General features: G+C 45.6%; 1 protein-coding gene across 1 annotated transcript in view; it reads right to left on the bottom strand.

The window, feature by feature from the left end:
- The window catches only part of LOC126426710 (alpha-mannosidase 2), an 813,563-nt gene that overhangs the window by 135,671 nt on the left and 657,420 nt on the right, over positions 1–20,472 (bottom strand). Inside the window, exon 10 of the mRNA XM_050088631.1 lies at positions 9,091–9,327. Coding sequence (XP_049944588.1) covers positions 9,091–9,327 — 237 coding nt within the window. The remainder of the gene's footprint in view (positions 1–9,090; positions 9,328–20,472) is intronic.

Below are 20,472 nucleotides of genomic sequence, written 5' to 3'. Positions count from 1 at the left end.
TAATGCCCTGGTTGATCAGTGTACATCTGTCCTCTCTGGTTCTACTGGAGGGAGCCGTTAAGATCTCGCATGGCGTCGTGTACCACCCTCTTGAACCCATAGAATAAATATCGAAGTGACAGTCGTGGGATCTCCACCAATCGAGGAGCAGAACTGGCGAACAATCGACTGCGGTTTCAGTAGGACATGATTCTGTCGCCGTCAAATACCGACAAGTGCTCACAGACATTTCTCCTCCTTACACCAGGTGAACACAATGTCCATACAAACAAACAACACTCAATTGTGACTTCTCAACGAGAAACCTACTACATGATCTTTAGTTATATGCAGAATATACACTCTTAAAGAGAGAAATTCGCTTCGAAGGGATTATCCAAATGCGACGGAAATCAGGAGAGGTGATGTAAATGTACAGAGATAACAGGGTGTGTCATGTACATGTACAGAAAAACAAATGTATACAATTTCAGAAAAACTGGGTAATTTATTAAAAAAAAAAGGAGCTTCGCCAATTGAACAAGTCAACAAAACGTTGTCGACCTCTGGCCTTATGCAAGCAGTTATTCGGGACTGCTTGACAGACTTCCTGGATGTCTTCCTGGGGGATACCATGCCGCATCTTATCCAATTGGTACGTAGACTGCTGGTCTTCGAGGCTCAGTCTGAAGCGGAGCTCATCACAGAAGACAGTTTTACTCTAGTCAATGAGATCTCAGGACAAAGACGTGTCTGGAGATGCCCAGGGCAACCGTTGGAATACCATCCTGACTGTCGCCCGCCGTACGACCTGACAGCCAACTCCTCGACAGATTTCTTGGATGTCTTTCTGGGGGATATCATGCCACATCCTATCCAATTGGTGCGTTAGACTGCTGGTCATAGTGGCTCAGTTCGAAGCAGGACTCACCACAGAAGACAGTTATACTCTGGTCAATGAGATCTCAGGACAAAGACGTGTCTGGAGATGCCCAGGGCAATCGTTAGAATACTATCCTGGCTGTCGTCTGCTGTACAAATTGACAGCCAACTGCTTGACGGATTTCCTGGATGTCCTTCTGGGGGATACCATGCCACATCCTATCCAATTGGTGCGTTAGACTGCTGGTCATAGTGGCTCAGTTCGAAGCAGGACTCACCACAGAAGACAGTTATACTCTGGTCAATGAGATCTCAGGACAAAGACGTGTCTGGAGATGCCCAGGGCAATCGTTAGAATACTATCCTGGCTGTCGTCTGCTGTACAAATTGACAGCCAACTGCTTGACGGATTTCCTGGATGTCCTTCTGGGGGATACCATGCCACATCCTATCCAATTGGTGCGTTAGACTGCTGGTCATAGTGGCTCAGTTCGAAGCAGGACTCACCACAGAAGACAGTTATACTCTGGTCAATGAGATCTCAGGACAAAGACGTGTCTGGAGATGCCCAGGGCAATCGTTAGAATACTATCCTGGCTGTCGTCTGCTGTACAAATTGACAGCCAACTGCTTGACGGATTTCCTGGATGTCCTTCTGGGGGATACCATGCCACATCCTATCCAATTGGTGCGTTAGACTGCTGGTCATAGTGGCTCAGTTCGAAGCAGGACTCACCACAGAAGACAGTTATACTCTGGTCAATGAGATCTCAGGACAAAGACGTGTCTGGAGATGCCCAGGGCAATCGTTAGAATACTATCCTGGCTGTCGTCTGCTGTACAAATTGACAGCCAACTGCTTGACGGATTTCCTGGATGTCCTTCTGGGGGATACCATGCCACATCCTATCCAATTGGTGCGTTAGACTGCTGGTCATAGTGGCTCAGTTCGAAGCAGGACTCACCACAGAAGACAGTTATACTCTGGTCAATGAGATCTCAGGACAAAGACGTGTCTGGAGATGCCCAGGGCAATCGTTAGAATACTATCCCGGCTGTCGTCTGCTGTACAAATTGACAGCCAACTGCTTGACGGATTTCCTGGATGTCCTTCTGGGGGATACCATGCCACATCCTATCCAATTGGTGCGTTAGACTGCTGGTCATAGTGGCTCAGTTCGAAGCAGGTCTCACCACAGAAGACAGTTATACTCTGGTCAATGAGATCTCAGGACAAAGACGTGTCTGGAGATGCCCAGGGCAATCGTTAGAATACTATCCTGGCTGTCGTCTGCTGTACAAATTGACAGCCAACTGCTTGACGGATTTCCTGGATGTCCTTCTGGGGGATACCATGCCACATCCTATCCAATTGGTGCGTTAGACTGCTGGTCATAGTGGCTCAGTTCGAAGCAGGACTCACCACAGAAGACAGTTATACTCTGGTCAATGAGATCTCAGGACAAAGACGTGTCTGGAGATGCCCAGGGCAATCGTTAGAATACTATCCCGGCTGTCGTCTGCTGTACAAATTGACAGCCAACTGCTTGACGGATTTCCTGGATGTCCTTCTGGGGGATACCATGCCACATCCTATCCAATTGGTGCGTTAGACTGCTGGTCATAGTGGCTCAGTTCGAAGCAGGACTCACCACAGAAGACAGTTATACTCTGGTCAATGAGATCTCAGGACAAAGACGTGTCTGGAGATGCCCAGGGCAATCGTTAGAATACTATCCCGGCTGTCGTCTGCTGTACAAATTGACAGCCAACTGCTTGACGGATTTCCTGGATGTCCTTCTGGGGGATACCATGCCACATCCTATCCAATTGGTGAGTTAGACTGCTGGTCATAGTGGCTCAGTTCGAAGCAGGACTCACCACAGAAGACAGTTATACTCTGGTCAATGAGATCTCAGGACAAAGACGTGTCTGGAGATGCCCAGGGCAATCGTTAGAATACTATCCTGGTTGTCGTCTGCTGTACAAATTGACAGCCAACTGCTTGACGGATTTCCTGGATGTCCTTCTGGGGGATACCATGCCACATCCTATCCAATTGGTGCGTTAGACTGCTCGTCGTCGAGGCTCAGTTAGAAGCACGCAACACATCACAGAAGACAGTTTTACTCTAGTCAATGAGATCTCAGGACAAAGACGTGTCTGGAGATGCCCAGGGCAATCGTTAGAATACTATCCTGGCTGTCGTCTGCTGTACAAATTGACAGCTAACTGCTTGACGGATTTCCTGGATGTCCCTCTGGGGGATACCATACCACATCCTATCCAATTGGTGCGTTAGACTGCCGGTCGTCGAGGCTCAGTTAGAAGCGTGCAGCTCACCACAGAAGACAGTGTTACTCTGGTCAATGAGACCTCAGGAGAAAGTCACGTCTGGAGATGCCCAGGGCAACCGTTGGAATACCATCCTGACTGTCGCCCGCCGTACGACCTGACAGCCAACTGCTCGACAGATTTCTTGGATGTCCTTCTGGGGGATACCATGCCACATCCTATCCAATTGGTCCGTTAGACTGCTGGTCATAGTGGCTCAGTTCGAAGCAGGACTCACCACAGAAGACAGTTATACTCTGGTCAATGAGATCTCAGGACAAAGACGTGTCTGGAGATGCCTGGGGCAACTGTTGGAATACCATCTTGACTGTCGCCTACTGTACAACCTGACAGCCAACTACTCGACAGATTTCATGGATGTCTTTCTGGGGGATACTATGCCACATCCTATCCAATTGGTGTGTCAGACTGCTGGTCGTCGAGGCCCAGTTCGAAGCTGGGCTCATCAAAGAACACAGTTTTACTCTGGTCAATGAGATCTCAGGACAAAGACATGGCCGGCCGCAGTGCCCATGTGGTTCTAGGCGCTACAGCCTGGAACCGCGCGACCGCTACAGTCACAGGTTCGAATCCTGCCTCGGGCATGGATGTCTGTGATGTCCTTAGGTTAGTTAGGTTTAAGTAGTTCTAAGTTCTAGGGGACTGACGACCAAAGAAGGTAAGTCTCATAGTGCTCAGAGCCATTTGAACAAATTCTCGAACAAAGACGTCTGGAGACGACTGGGGCAACCATTTGAATATCATCCTGAATGTCCCCCGCCGTACATCCTGACAGCCAACTGCTGACAGATTTCCTGGATGTCTTTCTGGAAGATACCATGCCACATCCTATCCAATTGGTCCGATAGACTGCTGGTCATTGAGGTTCAGTTTGAAGCAGTTCTTATCACAGAAGACAGTTTTACTCTGTTCAATGAAATCTCAGGACAAAGATCTGTCTGAAGATGCCTGGGGCAACTGTTGGAATACCATGCTGACTGTCGCCTGCCATACAACCTGACTGCCAACTGCTCGACAGCTTTCATGGATGTCTTTTTGGGGGATACTATGCCACATCCTATCCAATTGGTCCGTTGGACTACTGGTCATCGAGGCTCAGTTCGAAGCAGGACTCATCAGAGAATACAGTTTTACTCTGTTCAATGTGATCTCAGGACAAAGACATGCATGGTGACGACCAGGGCAACCATTTGAATACCATCCTGACTGTCGCCCGCCGTACAACCTGACAGCCAACTTCCGACAGATTTCCTGGATGTCTTTCTGGAGTACACCATGCCACACCCTATCCAATTGGTCCGTTAGACTGCTGGTCATCGAGGCTCAGTTTGAAGCAGGGCTCATGACAGAAGACAGTTTTACTCTGGTCAATGAGATCTCAGGACAAAGACGTGTCTGGAGATGCCTGGGGAAACCGTTGGAATACCATCCCGACTGTCGCCCACCGTACGACCTGACAGCCTAGAGTAATGGTCTGGGGTGACATTTCATTTCATTTCATACCACAACTGCTTTGGTTGTCCTCCACGGTACCCTTACAGCACAGTGATACGTTGATGATATTGTACGCCCTGTTCAGTTGCCAGTCATGATAAGCCATCACGTGCTTCCATTTCAGCAAGGTATTGCCTGCCCACAAAGGACGAGAGCTGCAAGGTCGCCACATCTCTTCCCAACTGAGAATGTTTGGAGTTTTATGGACAGGGCTCTCCAACCAGCTTGGAATTCTGTCTATCTAACTCGCCAATTGAACAGAATTTGGCACCATATCCCTCAGGCGAACATCTTAGAACATGTGAAAACGAGTAACTGCTTACAGAAGGGCCGGAAGTGGACTAACCCGTTACAGAGTTGTATAATTTGTGAAGCTCATTCTCTTGAATATCTCATCAATTTTTCTCAGATTGTTATCATTAGTTTATCTGTACACGTATATCACAGAGATTACCTTGCTATTCAGATTCTTCCTTCGTGGTGCGTCGTTCATTTTTTTCTCTTAGCGTGTATAAGTGGCAGTGAAATACAAACGGGGCAGATGGACAAAAAGTAAGTAAACTCTTTATTAGATTAACACATTTGTCCTACTGTGAGAGAAAATGACAACTTCATGGAAAAATGTTTGCGGTTGACTAGAGAACCTGGATAGTAAACGGGGGAGCTTCTCTTTGTTCGAACCAAATCAGCTGCCACCAATGACTTTTTTGTGGGCTCTGAAAACATGGACATTGCATGAGGAGAGGGGCAGAGATTGTATGGACGATGTGCCAATCTTGTTTTCACTATGCTACAGAAGTACTTCTGAGGAGTCTTCTATTTTCCAGGCCGATATACACAGATGAGCCAGAACATTATGAGCACCGACCTGCTGTGGATATAAACACGTCCAGGCGATGGCGACGTCACCCGGTAAGGAATGACTGCTACTTAGACCACGGATGGTGCATACATTAGCAGTGAGCGTACTGTCCGTGTGTGGAATGGGGAAGGCGCGTGATCATTCTGAATTTGACGCACTGCAGATCGTCATGGACTGGAGGCTCGGCACGAGCATTCTGGAAACTCGTCAGGTGTTCGGAGAGTGCTGCGGTCAGTGTGTTCAAAAAGTGGCGAACCCAAAATGAAACTACGTACAGATGTCGTGGGCTGGGCGCGCACCCCTCATCACAGATGTCGGACGTTGCAGGCTGCGCAGAATTGTGATACAGGACAAGTGGCGGAACTAACATCTGGCTTTATCGCTGAGCGGAGTACAAGTGTGTCTGAACACACAGTGCACCGAACACTCCTACAGGTGGCCTCTGCGACCGACAGCCAGTGCACGTGCCAATGTTAACAACACGACATCAGCTATTATGGCTGAAATGGGCACGTGACCATCGGCACTGGATGTTGGTGGAGTGGCAGAACGTTGCATGGTCTGATTGATCATGTCGATGGGAGACGGGGGAATCTGTAGTCTCAAACGCCCCCTTATGCTCTGGGCAAAATTCGCATCAGAAGCTACGGGTCCAGCTCATGCAAGGCACCATGACGGCCAAAGGCTGTTGTACACTGGTTATAGACCATGTACAGCTCTTCGTGACGGTCACTTCTCCCTACGGCAGAGGCACATTTCAACAAGATAATCCGCCGTCTCACAAGGCCAGGTGTGTGATGGAGTGGTTTGAGGAACACAGTGGCGTGTTGCAACTGGCGTGCTGGCCTCCAAACTCACCAGATCTGAACCTGATCCAACACATCCGGAACGTGACACCGCCCCCTGACCTGTTTTTGTTGTTTTGGTCTTCAGTCCAGAGACTGGTTTGATGCAGCTCTCCATGCTACTCTATCCTGTGCAAGCTGCTTCATCTCCCAGTACCTAATGCAACCTACATCCTTCTGAATCTGCTTAGTGTATTCATCTCTTGGCCTCCCTCTACGATTTTTACCCTCCACGCTGCCCTCCAATACTAAATTTGTGATCCCTTGATGCCTCAGAACATGAACCACCAACCGATCCCTTCTTCTGGTCAAGTTGTGCCACAAGCTCCTCTTCTCCCCAATTCTATTCAATACCTCCTCATTAGTTATGTGATCTACCCATCTAATCTTGAGCATTCTTCTGTAGCACCACATTTCGAAAGCTTCTATTCTCTTCTTGTCCAAACTATTTATCGTCCATGTTTCACTTCCATACATGGCTACATTCCATACAAATACTTTCAGAAACGACTTCCTGGCACTTAAATCTATAATCGATGTTAACAAATTTCTCTTCTTCAGTGTAGCTTTCATTACCACTGCCAGTCTACATTTTATATCCTCTCTACTTCGAACATCATCAGTTATTTTGCTGCCCAAATAGCAAAACTCCTTTACTACTTTAAGTGTCTCATTTCCTAATCTAACTCCCGCAGCATCAACTGACTTAATTCGACTACATTCCATTATCCTCGTTTTGATTTTGCTGATGTTCATCTTATATCCTCCTTTCAAGACACTGTCCATTCCGTTCAACTGCTCTTTCAAGTCCTTTGCTGTGTCTGACAGAATTACAATGTCATCGGCGAACCTCAAAGTTTTTATTTCTTCTATGTGAATTTTAATACCTACTCCGAATTTTCCTTTTGTTTCCTTAACTGCTCTCCTGAACTGGCGGCAATTAAGTGAACTGTGTGGGCAGATGTGGTGCCAACTCCCTCCAGCGACGCAGCAGGGCCTCACTGCTTCCATATTGAGACGCGTCGCCACTGTTATCCGTGCTAAAGGTGGACATACTGGCTGTTAGGTACGTGGCCATAATGTTCTGGCTGATCAGTGTACACGACTTTCACGCAACAGACTCATTTTTTCTTTCTTTCTCTTACAAGAAAATTAAACGGTTAGCTGTGGAAACTGGCGAGTAGACTCTCTGAGGCTACAGAGACGCCGAGATGTGACTCGACAACACAGAAGTCTGTGGTGAGTTTGAAACTACACTACTGGCCATTAAAATTGCTACAGCACGAAGATGACGCGGTACAGACGCGAAATTTAACCGACAGGAAGAAGATGCTGAGGTATGCAAATAATTAGCTCTTCAGAGCATTCACACAAGGTTGGCGCCGGTGGCGACACCTACAACGTGCTGACATGAGGAAAGTTTCCATCCGAATTCTCAAACACAAACAGCAGTTGACCGGTGTTGCCTGCTGAAACATAGTTGTCATGCCTCGTGTAAGGAGGAGAAATGCGTACTATCACGTTTCCGACTTTGATAAAGATCGGATTGTAGCCTATCGCGATTGTGGTTTATCGTATCGTGACATTGCTGCTCGCGTTGGTCAAGATCCGATGACTGTTAACAGAATATGGAATCGATGGGTTCAGGAGGGTAATACGGAACGCCGTGCTGGATCCCAACGGCCTAGTATCACTAGCAGTCGAGAAGATAGGCATCTTATCCGCACTGCTGTAACGGATCGTGCAGCCACGTCTCGATACCTGAGTCAACAGATGGGGACGTTTGCAAGACAACAACGATCTGCACGAACATTTCGACGACGTTTGCAGCAGCACGGACTATCAGCTCGGAGACCGTGGCTGCGGTTACCCTTGACGCTACATCACGGACAGGAGCGCCTGCGATGGTGTACTCGACGAAGAACCACGACGCACGAATGGCAAAACGTCATTTTTTCGGATGATTCCAGTTTCTGTTGACATCATCACGATGGTCACATCCATGTTTGCCGACATCGCGCTGAACGCACACTGGAAGCGTGTATTCGTCACCGCCATACTGGTGTATGACCCGGCGTGATGGTATGGGATGCTTTCGGTTTCACCTCTCGATCACCTCTTGTTCGCATTGACGGCACTTTGAACAGTGGACGTTACATTTCAGATGTGTTACGACCCGTGGCTCTACCCTTCATTCGATCCCTGGGAAACCCTAAATTTCAGCAGGATAATGCACGACCGCATGTTGCAGGTCCTGTACGGGCCTTTCTGGATACAGAAAATGCTCGGCTGCTGCCCTCGCCAGCACACTCTCCAGATCTCTCACCAATTGCAAACGTCTGGTCAATGGTGGCCAAGCATCTGGCTCGTCACAATACGCCAGTCACTACTCTTGTGGTATCGTGTTGAAGCTGTGCACGCCATCCGAGCTCTGTTTGACTCAATGCCCAGGCGTATCAAGGCCGTTATTACAGCCAGAAGTGGTTGTTCTGGGTACTGATTTCTCAGGATCTATGCACCCAAATTGCGTGAAAATGTAATCACATGTCAGTTCTAGTATAATATATTTGTCCAATGAATACACGTTTATCATCTGCGCTTCTTGGTGTAGGAGTTTTAATGGGCAGTGGTGTGTGTGGCAGACGGAGAGGTGACGGCTGGGCTGGTACTCACCGAGTACCTGGCGTCCTGGCGGTCCTGGGCGCCGGCGGCCGGGTTGGGGGCGGCGGTGGCGGCGTCGGTGAGGTTCCAGACGGGGTTCAGCTGGTGCGGGATGGCGCGCCCGTCCGGGTCGAGCACGCGCACGCTGGCCGTCGTGACGCGCACCGCCACCACCTCCTGCCGCTGCTGCGCCAGCGAGTTCCACAGCACCAGCCGGCGCGGCTCGTTGCGCGGCACCACCAGCGGCACCTGCGGACCGCACCACACACTCACCATACACACAAGTACAAGAAAAAATAGTTTCAACTTCTACATCAACATCTACGTTTACACTCCGCAAGCCACCCGACGGTGTGTGGCGGAGGGCACTTTACGTGCCACTGTCGTTACCTACCTTTCCTGGTCCAGTCGCGTATGGTTCACGGGAAGAACGACTGTCTGAAAGCCTCCGTGCACGCTCGAATCTCTCTAACTTCCGACACTATCTACTAGGTCATTCATATATATTGTGAAAAGCAATGGTCCCATAATACTCCCCTGTGGCACGCCAGAGGTTACTTTAACGTCTGTAGACGTCTCTCTATTGAGAACAACATGCTGTGTTCCGTTTGCTAAAAACTCTTCAATCCAGCCACACAGCTGGTCTGATGTTCCGTAGCCTCTTTGTTTATCAGGCGACAGTGCGGAACTGTATCGAACGCCTTGCGGAAGTCAATCAAAATAGCATCTACCTGGGAGTCTGTATCCAATATTTTCTGGGTCTCGTGAACAAATAAAGCGAGTTGGGTCTCACACGATCTCTGTTTCCGGAATCCGTGATGACTCCTACACAGTAGATTCTCGGTTTCTAAAAACGACGTGATACACGAGCAAAAAACATGTTCTAAAATTCTACAACAGATCGACGTCTGGCCCATTCGATGTTATTTTTTGTTAATTTTCTGATTTCTGACTTCTGACATAAATATTCTTCTCAATCACACAATGAATGCTTTCAGGACCGGGTGCTACTGTTGTTGATAATTCTTCCAGGTTATATCGCCGTGGTCCGTGGAATTCTTCTATTCCTAACGTTTCGTCCAATACTACGAAGGACGTCCTCAGAGGTATGGCTGGTCCTGCTTAGTCCTGCCAACTGACGAGTCGAGCTTTCATTTTCCTTTATTGTAATTTTTATACCTGTACATAGGTAGGCTGGCAGCAGCATCCTACACTGCTCTTCAGCCTTCGAGTCGACAATGAGAAAAAACATGAAGAAGATACATAATAGATAGATTGACGGGCAAAAAAAACATTAGACACAGAAATACAAAACACGGAGCCGTTCACACTCGACGAAAATTAGACTGCAGACTGCAACACGTTGGCACGGCGCACAAACACCGACGATTCGACGGCAGAGGTGAACGTTGGAGTGTGACGGTGAACACTAACCACGAACACAGAGGCACACACACGAGAAAACGGATGGCGATGATCTCCGGCGCGCGAATGTCCACGTAGCGTGTGCAAGTCCGGGGACCTGCAAAGAGAGGAAGAAGGGGGAGGGGGAGAGCAGATGCCAAGGGCAGGGGGGAGAGGGGGAAGGAAGGAAGGGAGGAGGGGGGAGGGGAATCCCGGGGCGAAGGGGGGTGGAGGAAGGGGGGATGGGGGGAAAGGAGAGAGAAGGGAGGGAGGGTGCCCATAGGAACAAACACAGGAAGAGGGAGGGAGGATCAAACTTGGTAGGAAGGGTACATGGAGGGGAGGAGATCATCATCAGGGAGGGGGAGCTGGCGAAAGCCACTTTGGGAGAGGGTAAGGAGGGAGGAGAGATGGAGACCGGGTGGGACGTGGGAATACAGGCGCGGCAGCGGGCGAGGGCGGGAGAAGGTGGGAGAGACGAGCAGGTGAGGGGGATCAAGTTTACAGGAGGTGTGGAGGATCCGTATCCCTTTGAGGAAAAGGAGGAGGTGCGGGAACGGAATAAGGTTCTACAGGATCCGCGTGGGGGAGGGGAGACAGATGCGATAGCCGAGGCGGAGAGCATGGCGTTCTAGGATCTGAAGGGATTTGTAAAAGGTAGAGGGAGCGGAGATCCAGGCAGGATAGGGAGAATGAGGGATTTACGAGTCGAGCGTCGGAGAGCGGCCTAAATACCGAGGAAAGTGGGCGTGGTCTAGCTTGCACATAGTAGCAGAGAGAAAACTAGTCAAAGATAAAATGTAACTATCGATAATAGTCTGTCATAGATAAAAATCACTTATTGATTCTGTAACGCCATATATATATAGTATTTTTTCAAATGATGGAATGTACATATTTATGAAAATTGTCACAGTTATCATGAAATGCAAGAGACTCGTTTGAAGAGGTTAACTGACTCGTTGTCAAGCTTGTCATTGAGAATTTTTTCTCCTTGGTTTCTCAAAAAAAATAAAGAAATTGTTCAATGACAAGCTAGACAGTTATTTCTCAAATGTTTCTCCCACATGTGACAGTTTTCATAAATATGTACATTTCCTCATTAGAAAGAAAAAGTAATCGATAATTTAGTAATCAATAGCGGTAAAATAAAAAATAAATTTTATATAACATTTCTTTTATACAGCAAAAACAAACTGGGTTTCCACATTTACACTCCTACCTCTAAGTGTATTATTTCAGGAACGAAACGTCGTGAAGCTTCACAATGAAACTTCTCCGCTCAGGGACTGGGTGTTGTGTTCCCTTAATCATCATCATTTCATCCTCATCGACACGCAAGTCGCCGAAGTGGCGTCAAATCGAAAGACCTGCATCCGGCGAACGGTCTACCCGACGGGAGGCCCTAGCCACACGACATTTACATTTAATCCATAGTGGCATAATATCTTTGTAGCATGTTTTTCAATCAACGCGTATGTGATATTCTATAGAACAGAGGAGGCACAATAACTGTTCGTAACCAAACAAAAATACCATTTCTAACATAAGCATTAAAAAAATCCTCAAAAAATTCATCTCAGCCGATTTTCCGATTGGAGTCTAACTTGGAAAAGGCGGGAGAGAGGCAGAAAAGCACATATGCAAACATCACCAAACACATTTATGTAAACAAATGCACCTGAAAATGAGAATAAATTCTGAAAACGCGTTGTGCTAGGCAGCAAAAAATAAATAACTGGTGCAGTTTTCATTATTTAGATCATGAATGACACAGTTGCAGGCTTTCCCACATCATCTAATATGATGAACGAAATAAAGTCAACACAACACAGCACAACCACAAACATCGAAAACGATATGTAAATATAGCATTGTACAAAGAGGAACACACTTGAAAAAGGGAATCATTTTCCGAAAAGCGTCGTGTAAAATATGAAGAAAAGAAAATCGTGACTAGTAGCAGAAAAGTTATTTATAAACAAACCCATCATTTGCCAATTTTGGTGCTGTTTTTGCCAAATTAGTTCTACTTTGTTGCCTAGTTCATTTTTCGCTATTTTCTCTTTTCGTGCTGTATACCCTCCAAGAAAAAAAAACTCCCGAATGTTTCGCGGATTTTATCGGTTAAATAAACACTCTTTATCAGATAAAAATGCACCCTTTTCGTGTTAAGTGACGTATACTTTCCCTCGGAGCTGTAAAACTTATTAATCCTTAGAATGGCAGAGATTTTATACATCGGCGTACAACTTCCGACACTTTACAAAACGAAAAAAAAAAAAAAACGCGTTTTGGAAAGATTTTTCGTGCGAGGCTAATGTAGAGTGCATATTTGCGGATTACGAAACTATAAATACCAATTCTACCAAATTTCCGAAAGAAATCCACATTGCGATGCACTTCCGCCAGCCAATCATAGCTCACGTCACGTCATCTCGCCAGACAATGACAGAGTATACGCCCGCATCTCGTGGTCGTGCGGTAGCGTTCTCGCTTCCCACGCCCGGGTTCCCGGGTTCGATTCCCGGCGGGGTCAGGGATTTTCTCTGCCTCGTGATGGCTGGATGTTGTGTGCTGTCCTTAGGTTAGTTAGGTTTAAGTAGTTCTAAGTTCTAGGGGACTGATGACCATGGATGTTAAGTCCCATAGTGCTCAGAGCCAGTATACGACACGTGTTGTAGTTAGCTAGTATAGGACACGTGTTGTAGTTAGCTAGTATAGGACACGTGTTGTAGTTAGCTTATAACAACATCACTGTTAACTAGCGCGAACACACAAATAGGAAAAATTAATGAATTAAATTAACATACATACAGTACAGACACAAGATAAGGTAAGCTTTCTCATATAATATTGGTCTTCTTTTGCGTAGAAACACAAACGAGCCACTAAAATTTTAAATATTGACATAAACAGCTGGCTTTCTGGAACCGAAATTTTTCTTAGCGGCTGGTCCTCGAAGTGATTCTGAATGAGAGTCAAACGCTCTGTGATTCAAGAAATTCATCGCACATTCTCAAACTTAACATAATTTATTTTGCCCAAAAGGAAAATCAGTTTAAAAGTACAGCTTCTCAAAGGACCAATCGCGATCTGTTAGAAATGTAAACAGTTGTGACATCACGCTCATCGAAAGCAGTTTATTGTTTCAAAGCACAACATAGTCTTTGGCCTAAAATCTTTGACACAGGTCGCCGTCGGCAAACGCTTGTGTGTGCACTGTGTTTAGCTGTAAATGGCGCATTTTCTTTGCAACTTCAGTTTTATTTTGGTGTTATTCTCTCGTTTATGTTTCACTGCAGCAGTATTATTCTGGAGTCAAAATTACAAAAATTTACCCGAAAACTCCAACAACGAAAAATTCTCTGAAATCTAAAAAAGTCGTTTTCCCCGGTTATCTCTGGCATGAAAAATTTCCGAGGTTTTTCCCGGATTTCGCGGTAGTCCCGGGGCGTATGCACCCTCCTGTTTCGCCAGTTTTCATGTTTTTTCCTTTTCTGCGTTTTTTCGAATTTCGGTGTTACTTTTGCAAAGATTTGGTCTAATTTTATGCCAAATTCGGTGTAATTTTACGCCACATTCAGTGTCATTTTGTGCCAAACTCGGTGTCATTTATTGCCAAATTCGGTGACATTTTTTGCTAAAGCAGGTATCATTTTTTGACAAATTCGACACAATTTTTTTGTAAGATTCATTATTTTGTTTTGCCGAATCAGATGCAATTTTTGACCATGTTTAGTGTCTTTTCTGGCACAGTCGGTATCATTTTTTAGCAAATTCGGCGCTATTTTTTTTCAAGATTCAGTGTTCTGTGTTGTCAAGTTAGAAGAAATTTTTTGCCAAATTCGGTGGTTTTTTTCCCCCTAACTGAAACGTTACAATAAATAATTTCGGTGCCGGATGGCATCTTATGATCTCTGTCGAAAACAGTAGTTGTATTAAGATTGATCTTGTTCTTACTTTTTTAGCGTTGATTAGAGTTTGGGCAGATGGGAGTTTGGCTGTTCATTATTTAATAATAAGCATTCAAGTGAAGAAACCGGCGGGCATAATTATTGTTATAGTCCTGTGGCATCTTTTATGGCAGAGAAGATGAAGGCATAAATGAAAACGGATTAATTCCTGGCTCGTGTCGGAAGTGGCCACCTGCGCGTACGTAAAATTTAAGAGGGAATTCTCATCCTTTTCAAGAGCTTGCCAGTCTTTAACTTTTCTATTTCACGGCCAGAACATAAAAGGAGTAATAGCGTTGTCCAGATCAGGTCATCAGAGAAGCCCTCTGCCCCCTGGACATCGATCTAAAGCGAGGCAGATTTTTTTTTTTCTTTTCTAGATCGTAAAACTAACGATAATCATGAAATATGGCACCAAGAAATAACCTGTTCGTACCTCTCTCACTAGTGTAAATCCCTTGTGTGTGCTTCGACTAACGATTCCATGGAGAATGATCCTCAAATTGCGGCCACAGTTGAATTTCAAAATTATTAAATTATTTTTCTCTCACTGTGCAATCGACAATTTTTCTATCCCCGTCAGTAAACGCACATCACACAGAATGAGATTTTACACAATGTCGCAGTTACTGTTTGCCAATTTCGGTGCTATTTCTGATGCCACATCGTAGTTCGTTACGCGAGAAATGAGCTGTCATTTCCAGGTTACACACGAACCTCAAAGGAGGTAAATGCCATTTCAGTATTCAATGACTATCAGTTACGACTAACGGTAAACGGTCGGCCTCAGACATATACATGGTGGCGCAGGGAAACGGGAAATTTCGAAATAACGTCATTTCCATGAATAAATTCATAAAATTAGTAATTTATTAACGAAAGTGAATTTTTTCAGTATGCCATTAGTATGTCTTTACAATCGAAATGTCCAAAAGTGTCTCTTTACTTTTTAAAGATGACATCGGAAAGATGTGCCCCCATTCGGCGTTCACACTCTAACAGCCTGTTATGAAAACTCTGGAATGCGCGGTGTAGCAAATCTTGGGGAATGGCAGTGATTTCGTTTTCAATGTTCTCCTTCAGTTCGTGGATTGTTGCAGGACGTGTACGGTACACCTTGCCTTTAAGATATCCCCACAGGAAGAAGTCGCACACATTAAGATCAGGGGATCTCGCAGGCCATGCAATGTCACCGTTACGTGAAATTATGCGTCTTCCAAACAATAGACGAACTGCTGCCATCGATTGTCGAGCAGTGTGTGACGTGGCTCCGTCCTGCTGAAACCACATGTTTTCGACGTTAAGATTAAGCTCGTACAGTCTCAGTGTAAAGAATGTTTGAAGCATTCCAACATATCGAGCGGATGTTACTGTCACTGCACTACCATCCTCACGTTCAAAAAAATAAGGGCCGATAACTCCGTGACACGATACAGCACACCGTACTGTGACCTTGGCGCTATGTAGTGGTCGCCGGTGAAGCTCACAAGGATTGTCCTGTGCCCAATAACGAAAATTCTGTTCGTTCACGAATCCGTTCAGGTGGAAATGGGCTTCGTCTGATATCCATAAGTTACCAAGGAAATTCGCGTCCTCGTTGATTTTAGCCAATATCTGGCTACTAAGCTCCATACGCGACGCTTGGTCTCGTTCGTGTAAGTGTTGCATAATCTGCAACTTACAGGGACGGAAGTCTAATTCGTGCAGTATTCCTTGTAAGCTTCGTCGCTTAATCCCTAGCGAAGATGCATGCTGTCGAACGGAGTGGCGAGGACTTCTCTCGATTGCAGCTCTAGCAGCTGCAATGTTCTCTGGGGTACGTACCATTGGAATGCCACCTGGAGGTTTCTTTTTCAAGGCAGATCCTGTTTCCTCAAAATTACGCACCCACGTCGTAATCGCATGCGCAGATGGGACACGTCAGTGACGTCCAAGCTGGTAATGCTGTCGAAATGTTCTCTGTGCGGCAGTCGCAATATCACCATTTTTGTAAAACGCTGTCACAGCTACTGCACGTTCCGCACCAGTCCAATTCTCCACGATTACTAAATGGCAATGCGTTCACACAATTGTGCAAAGTTTCGAACATCTGCCGGCGCTACAGTGCTGCCAACTGTAACGTTCAAAATATCCCGTTCCCCTGCCCCATCCTGTACAACATTTGTTATTCGAGAAACTGACAAATTTCAGGCTATTCAGTAAAAATCGCCGATTTCGCATTATTTCGCAAAAACTGCCAATTTCGCGAAATTTTCTGGTCTCTAAGCATATAAATATTTGCCAACGGCCTCGCCGCAGTGGTAACACCGGTTTTCTTCAGATCACTTGAGTTAAGCCCTGTCGGGCTCGGCTAGCACCTGGATGGGTGACCGCTGTTGGCAAGATGAGCGAACTGAGACCTCTTGAGACCAACTGAGGAGCTCTTCTTCAGTAGCCCTACAGCCCTTGTTGAGCCTTGGCTTCTTCAACAATCTTCCTCCACACTTCTCGGTTATTTGCTGCTCTTTTCCACCCCCGGACTCCCATATTGCTGATATCCATTATTACCTCATCGATCCATCTTCTTCTAGGTCTCCCTTTTCGCCTAACTGAATGGATCACACCTTTCATCATTTTCTTTGGAATTCTATCCTCTTCCATTCTCTCCACGTGTCCTAGCCATCGTATTGGCTGTGATTTCACAAATTTTACTATGTCCCTGCCTTGTATTAACTCTTGTAATTCGGCATTGTAGCGTATTTTCCAGCCTTCTTCCTCCCTTATTGGCCCATAGATTTTGCGTAGTATTTTCCGCTCAATGCTTCTTAGAGCATTTTTAATCGTGTTTTGTCAACGTCCATACCTCTGAGCCCTATGTATAACTGGGCGGACTAGGGAATTATATATTAGCAATTTAGTTTTTCTCGTAACAAGGCTACTTTTGAAAAGCTGCATATTTGCAAAGTAAGCCCTGTTTCCTGCTTGTATTCTTCCCCTTATAGCCTTTCCAATACTGTTATCATTTGTTATTAGGGCACCCAAGTAGTTAAAAGAGGACACTGCATTGAAGCATTTCCCATTGATGTTTAGGTTTTTAGGGGTTCTTCTGGCCTCAGATTGTGACATTACCATATATTTTGTTTTGTTTTCATTTACTACGAGGCCAATTTTTAAGGCTTCTGTTTCCATTGCCCGGTATGTTTCTACGAGTGTATTGGTATTTCTTCCTACTATAGCAATGTCATCAGCGTATGCACATATCTGGCTAGTTTTCATAAAGATGGTGCCTCTTTTGTGGATTTTATTTACTGCACTATTCAGGGCTATGTTCAATAGGACAGTGGAGAGACTATCCCCTTGCTTCACACCTTTATTAAAGTCAAAGCCTTCACTTGTTCTGCTTGTTTTGCTCTTGTCTCTGTTATTGTCATTCTGATCACCATTTTTGTAAAACGCTCTTACAGCTACTGCACGTCCCGCACCAGTCCAATTCTCCACGATTACTAAATGGCAATGCGTTCACACAATTGTGCAAAGTTTCGAACATCTGCCGGCGCTACAGTGCTGCCAACTGTAACGTTCAAAATTTCCCGTTCCCCTGCGCCACCCTGTACAACATTTGTTATTCGAGAAACTGACAAATTTCAGGCTATTCCGTAAAAATCGCCGGTTTTGCGTTATTTCGCAAAGACCGCCAATTTCGCGAAATTTTCTGGCCTCTAAGCATATACAGGGTGAGTCACCTAACGTTACCGCTGGATATATTTCGTAAATCACATCAAATACTGACGAACCGATTCCACAGACCGAACGTGAGGAGAGGGGCTAGTGTAATTGGTTAATACAAACCATACAAAAATGCACGGAAGTATGTTTTTTAACACAAACCTACGTTTTTTTTAAATGGAACCCCGTTAGTTTTGTTAGCACATCTTTATGCACATCTTTATGCGTCCTCCACGTCCTATGAAACGCCCGTCGAACATCCTGTCGAGGGTCAGCCTAGTGTTAATTGCGGAATGTGTAGGTGCACCATCATGCTGATACAACATACGTCGACGTGTTTCCAGTGGGACACACTCTATTCCACTTCGTAATTGAAAACGGAAACCACGTGTGTACGTGTACCTCGCCCCTCATGGTAATGTACATGTGCGTCAGTGAAAAAGACCAATAAAAAGGTGTTAGCATGTGGACGTAATGTGCTGTTCCAGTCTCTTCTGTACCTAAGGTCCATCACCGTTCCCTTTGGATCCCTACGTAATTCGGTGCTCTCTGATACACACGATCGAACAGCGGAGGAGTGGTACTCAAGCGTCAACTTTAGGTTACAATATCTCCGGATGTAATTAACATTTTACAATGCAACAAACGGCACTGATTACGTATTTGTTTATATGTTCAGATGTGCTAACAAAACTAACGGGGTTCCATTTAAAAAAACGTAGATTTGTGTTAAAAAACACACTTCCGTGCATTTTTTTATGGTTTGTATTAACCAATTACACTAGCCCCTCTCCTCACGTTCGGTCTGTGGAATCGATTCGTCAGTATTTGATGTGGTTTTACGAAATATATCCAGCGGTAATGTTAGGTGACTCACCCTGTATATATTTGCCAACGGCCTCGCATCAGCGGCAACACCGGTTTTCTTCAGATCACCTGACTTAAGCCCTGTCGGGCTCGGCTAGCTCCTGGATGGGTGACCGCTGTTGGCAAGATGAGCGAAATGAGACCTCTTAAGACCAACTGAGGAGCTACTTGACTGAAAAGTAGCGACACCGGTCACCAAAACTGACAACGGCTGGGAGAATGCTGCGCTCACCACATGCCCCTCCGTTTTTTTTTTTTTTTTCTGGTTTTAGGGCGCACAACTACGGTGGTCATTAGCGCTCAGACTAAGTTATGAATGCACTGCGAGGTATAAGGTTAAAACAGCAACTAAAAGGGACAACACTACAGAAAGCACATTGACAGGCAAGGGATTAAAAGAAAATAGCATAATCAAATGTCCTTAGACAGGTTTGTCAAGTGGATAAAACGAAGAACGCGAGCAGCTGCTCCTGGTCATCCGCTAAAATGGCATCCAAAGTACACGGCAGGCCAAGCTCAGCGCGCAGTGTATTAAAATTCGGACAGGACGTTAAAATGTGGCGCACCGTCAGCAATTGCCTACACGGGCAGAACGGCGCCGGCGCAGCAGATGGCTGTGGCTGAACCGGCAGTCTCCAATTGGTGTTGTTGTTGTTGTTGTTGTCTTCAGTCCTGAGACTGGTTTGATGCAGCTCTCCATGCTACTCTATCCTGTGCAAGCTTCATCATCTCCCAGTACCTACTGCAACCTACATCCTTCTGAATATGCTTGGTGTATTCATCTCTTGGTCACCCTCTACGATTTTTACCCTCCACGCTGCCCTCCAATGCTAAATTTGTGATGCCTTGATGCCTCAGAACATGCCCTACCAACCGATCCCTTCTTCTTGTCAAGTTGTGCCAGAAACTCCTCTTTTCCCCAATTCTATTCAATACCTCCTCATTAGTTATGTGATCTAGCCATCTAATCTTCAGCATTCTTCTGTAGCACCACATTTCGAATGCTTCTATTCTCTTCTTGTCTAAACTATTTATCGTCCACGTTTCACTTCCATACATGGCTACAGTCCATACAAATACTTTCAGAAACGACTTCCTGACACTTAAATCTATACTCGATGTTAACAAATTTCTCTTCTTCAGAAACGATTTCCTTGCCATTACCAGTCTACATTTTATATCCTCTCTACTTCGACCATCATCAGTTATTTTGCTCCCCAAATAGCAAAACTCCTTTACTACTTTAAGTGTCTCATTTCTTCATCTAATTCCCTCAGCATCACCCGACTTAATTCGACTACATTCCATTATCCTCGTTTTGCTTTTGTTGATGTTCATCTTATATCCTCCTTTCAAGACACTGTCCATTCCGTTCAACTGCTCTTCCAAGTCCTTTGCTGTCTCTGACATAATTACAATGTCACCGGCGAACTTCAAAGTGTTTATTTCTTCTCCATGGACT

The sequence above is a fragment of the Schistocerca serialis genome, chromosome 11, assembly GCF_023864345.2.
Source record: "Schistocerca serialis cubense isolate TAMUIC-IGC-003099 chromosome 11, iqSchSeri2.2, whole genome shotgun sequence".
NCBI classification, from domain to species: domain Eukaryota; kingdom Metazoa; phylum Arthropoda; class Insecta; order Orthoptera; family Acrididae; genus Schistocerca; species Schistocerca serialis.
This window is presented reverse-complemented; position numbering and strand designations above follow the sequence as displayed.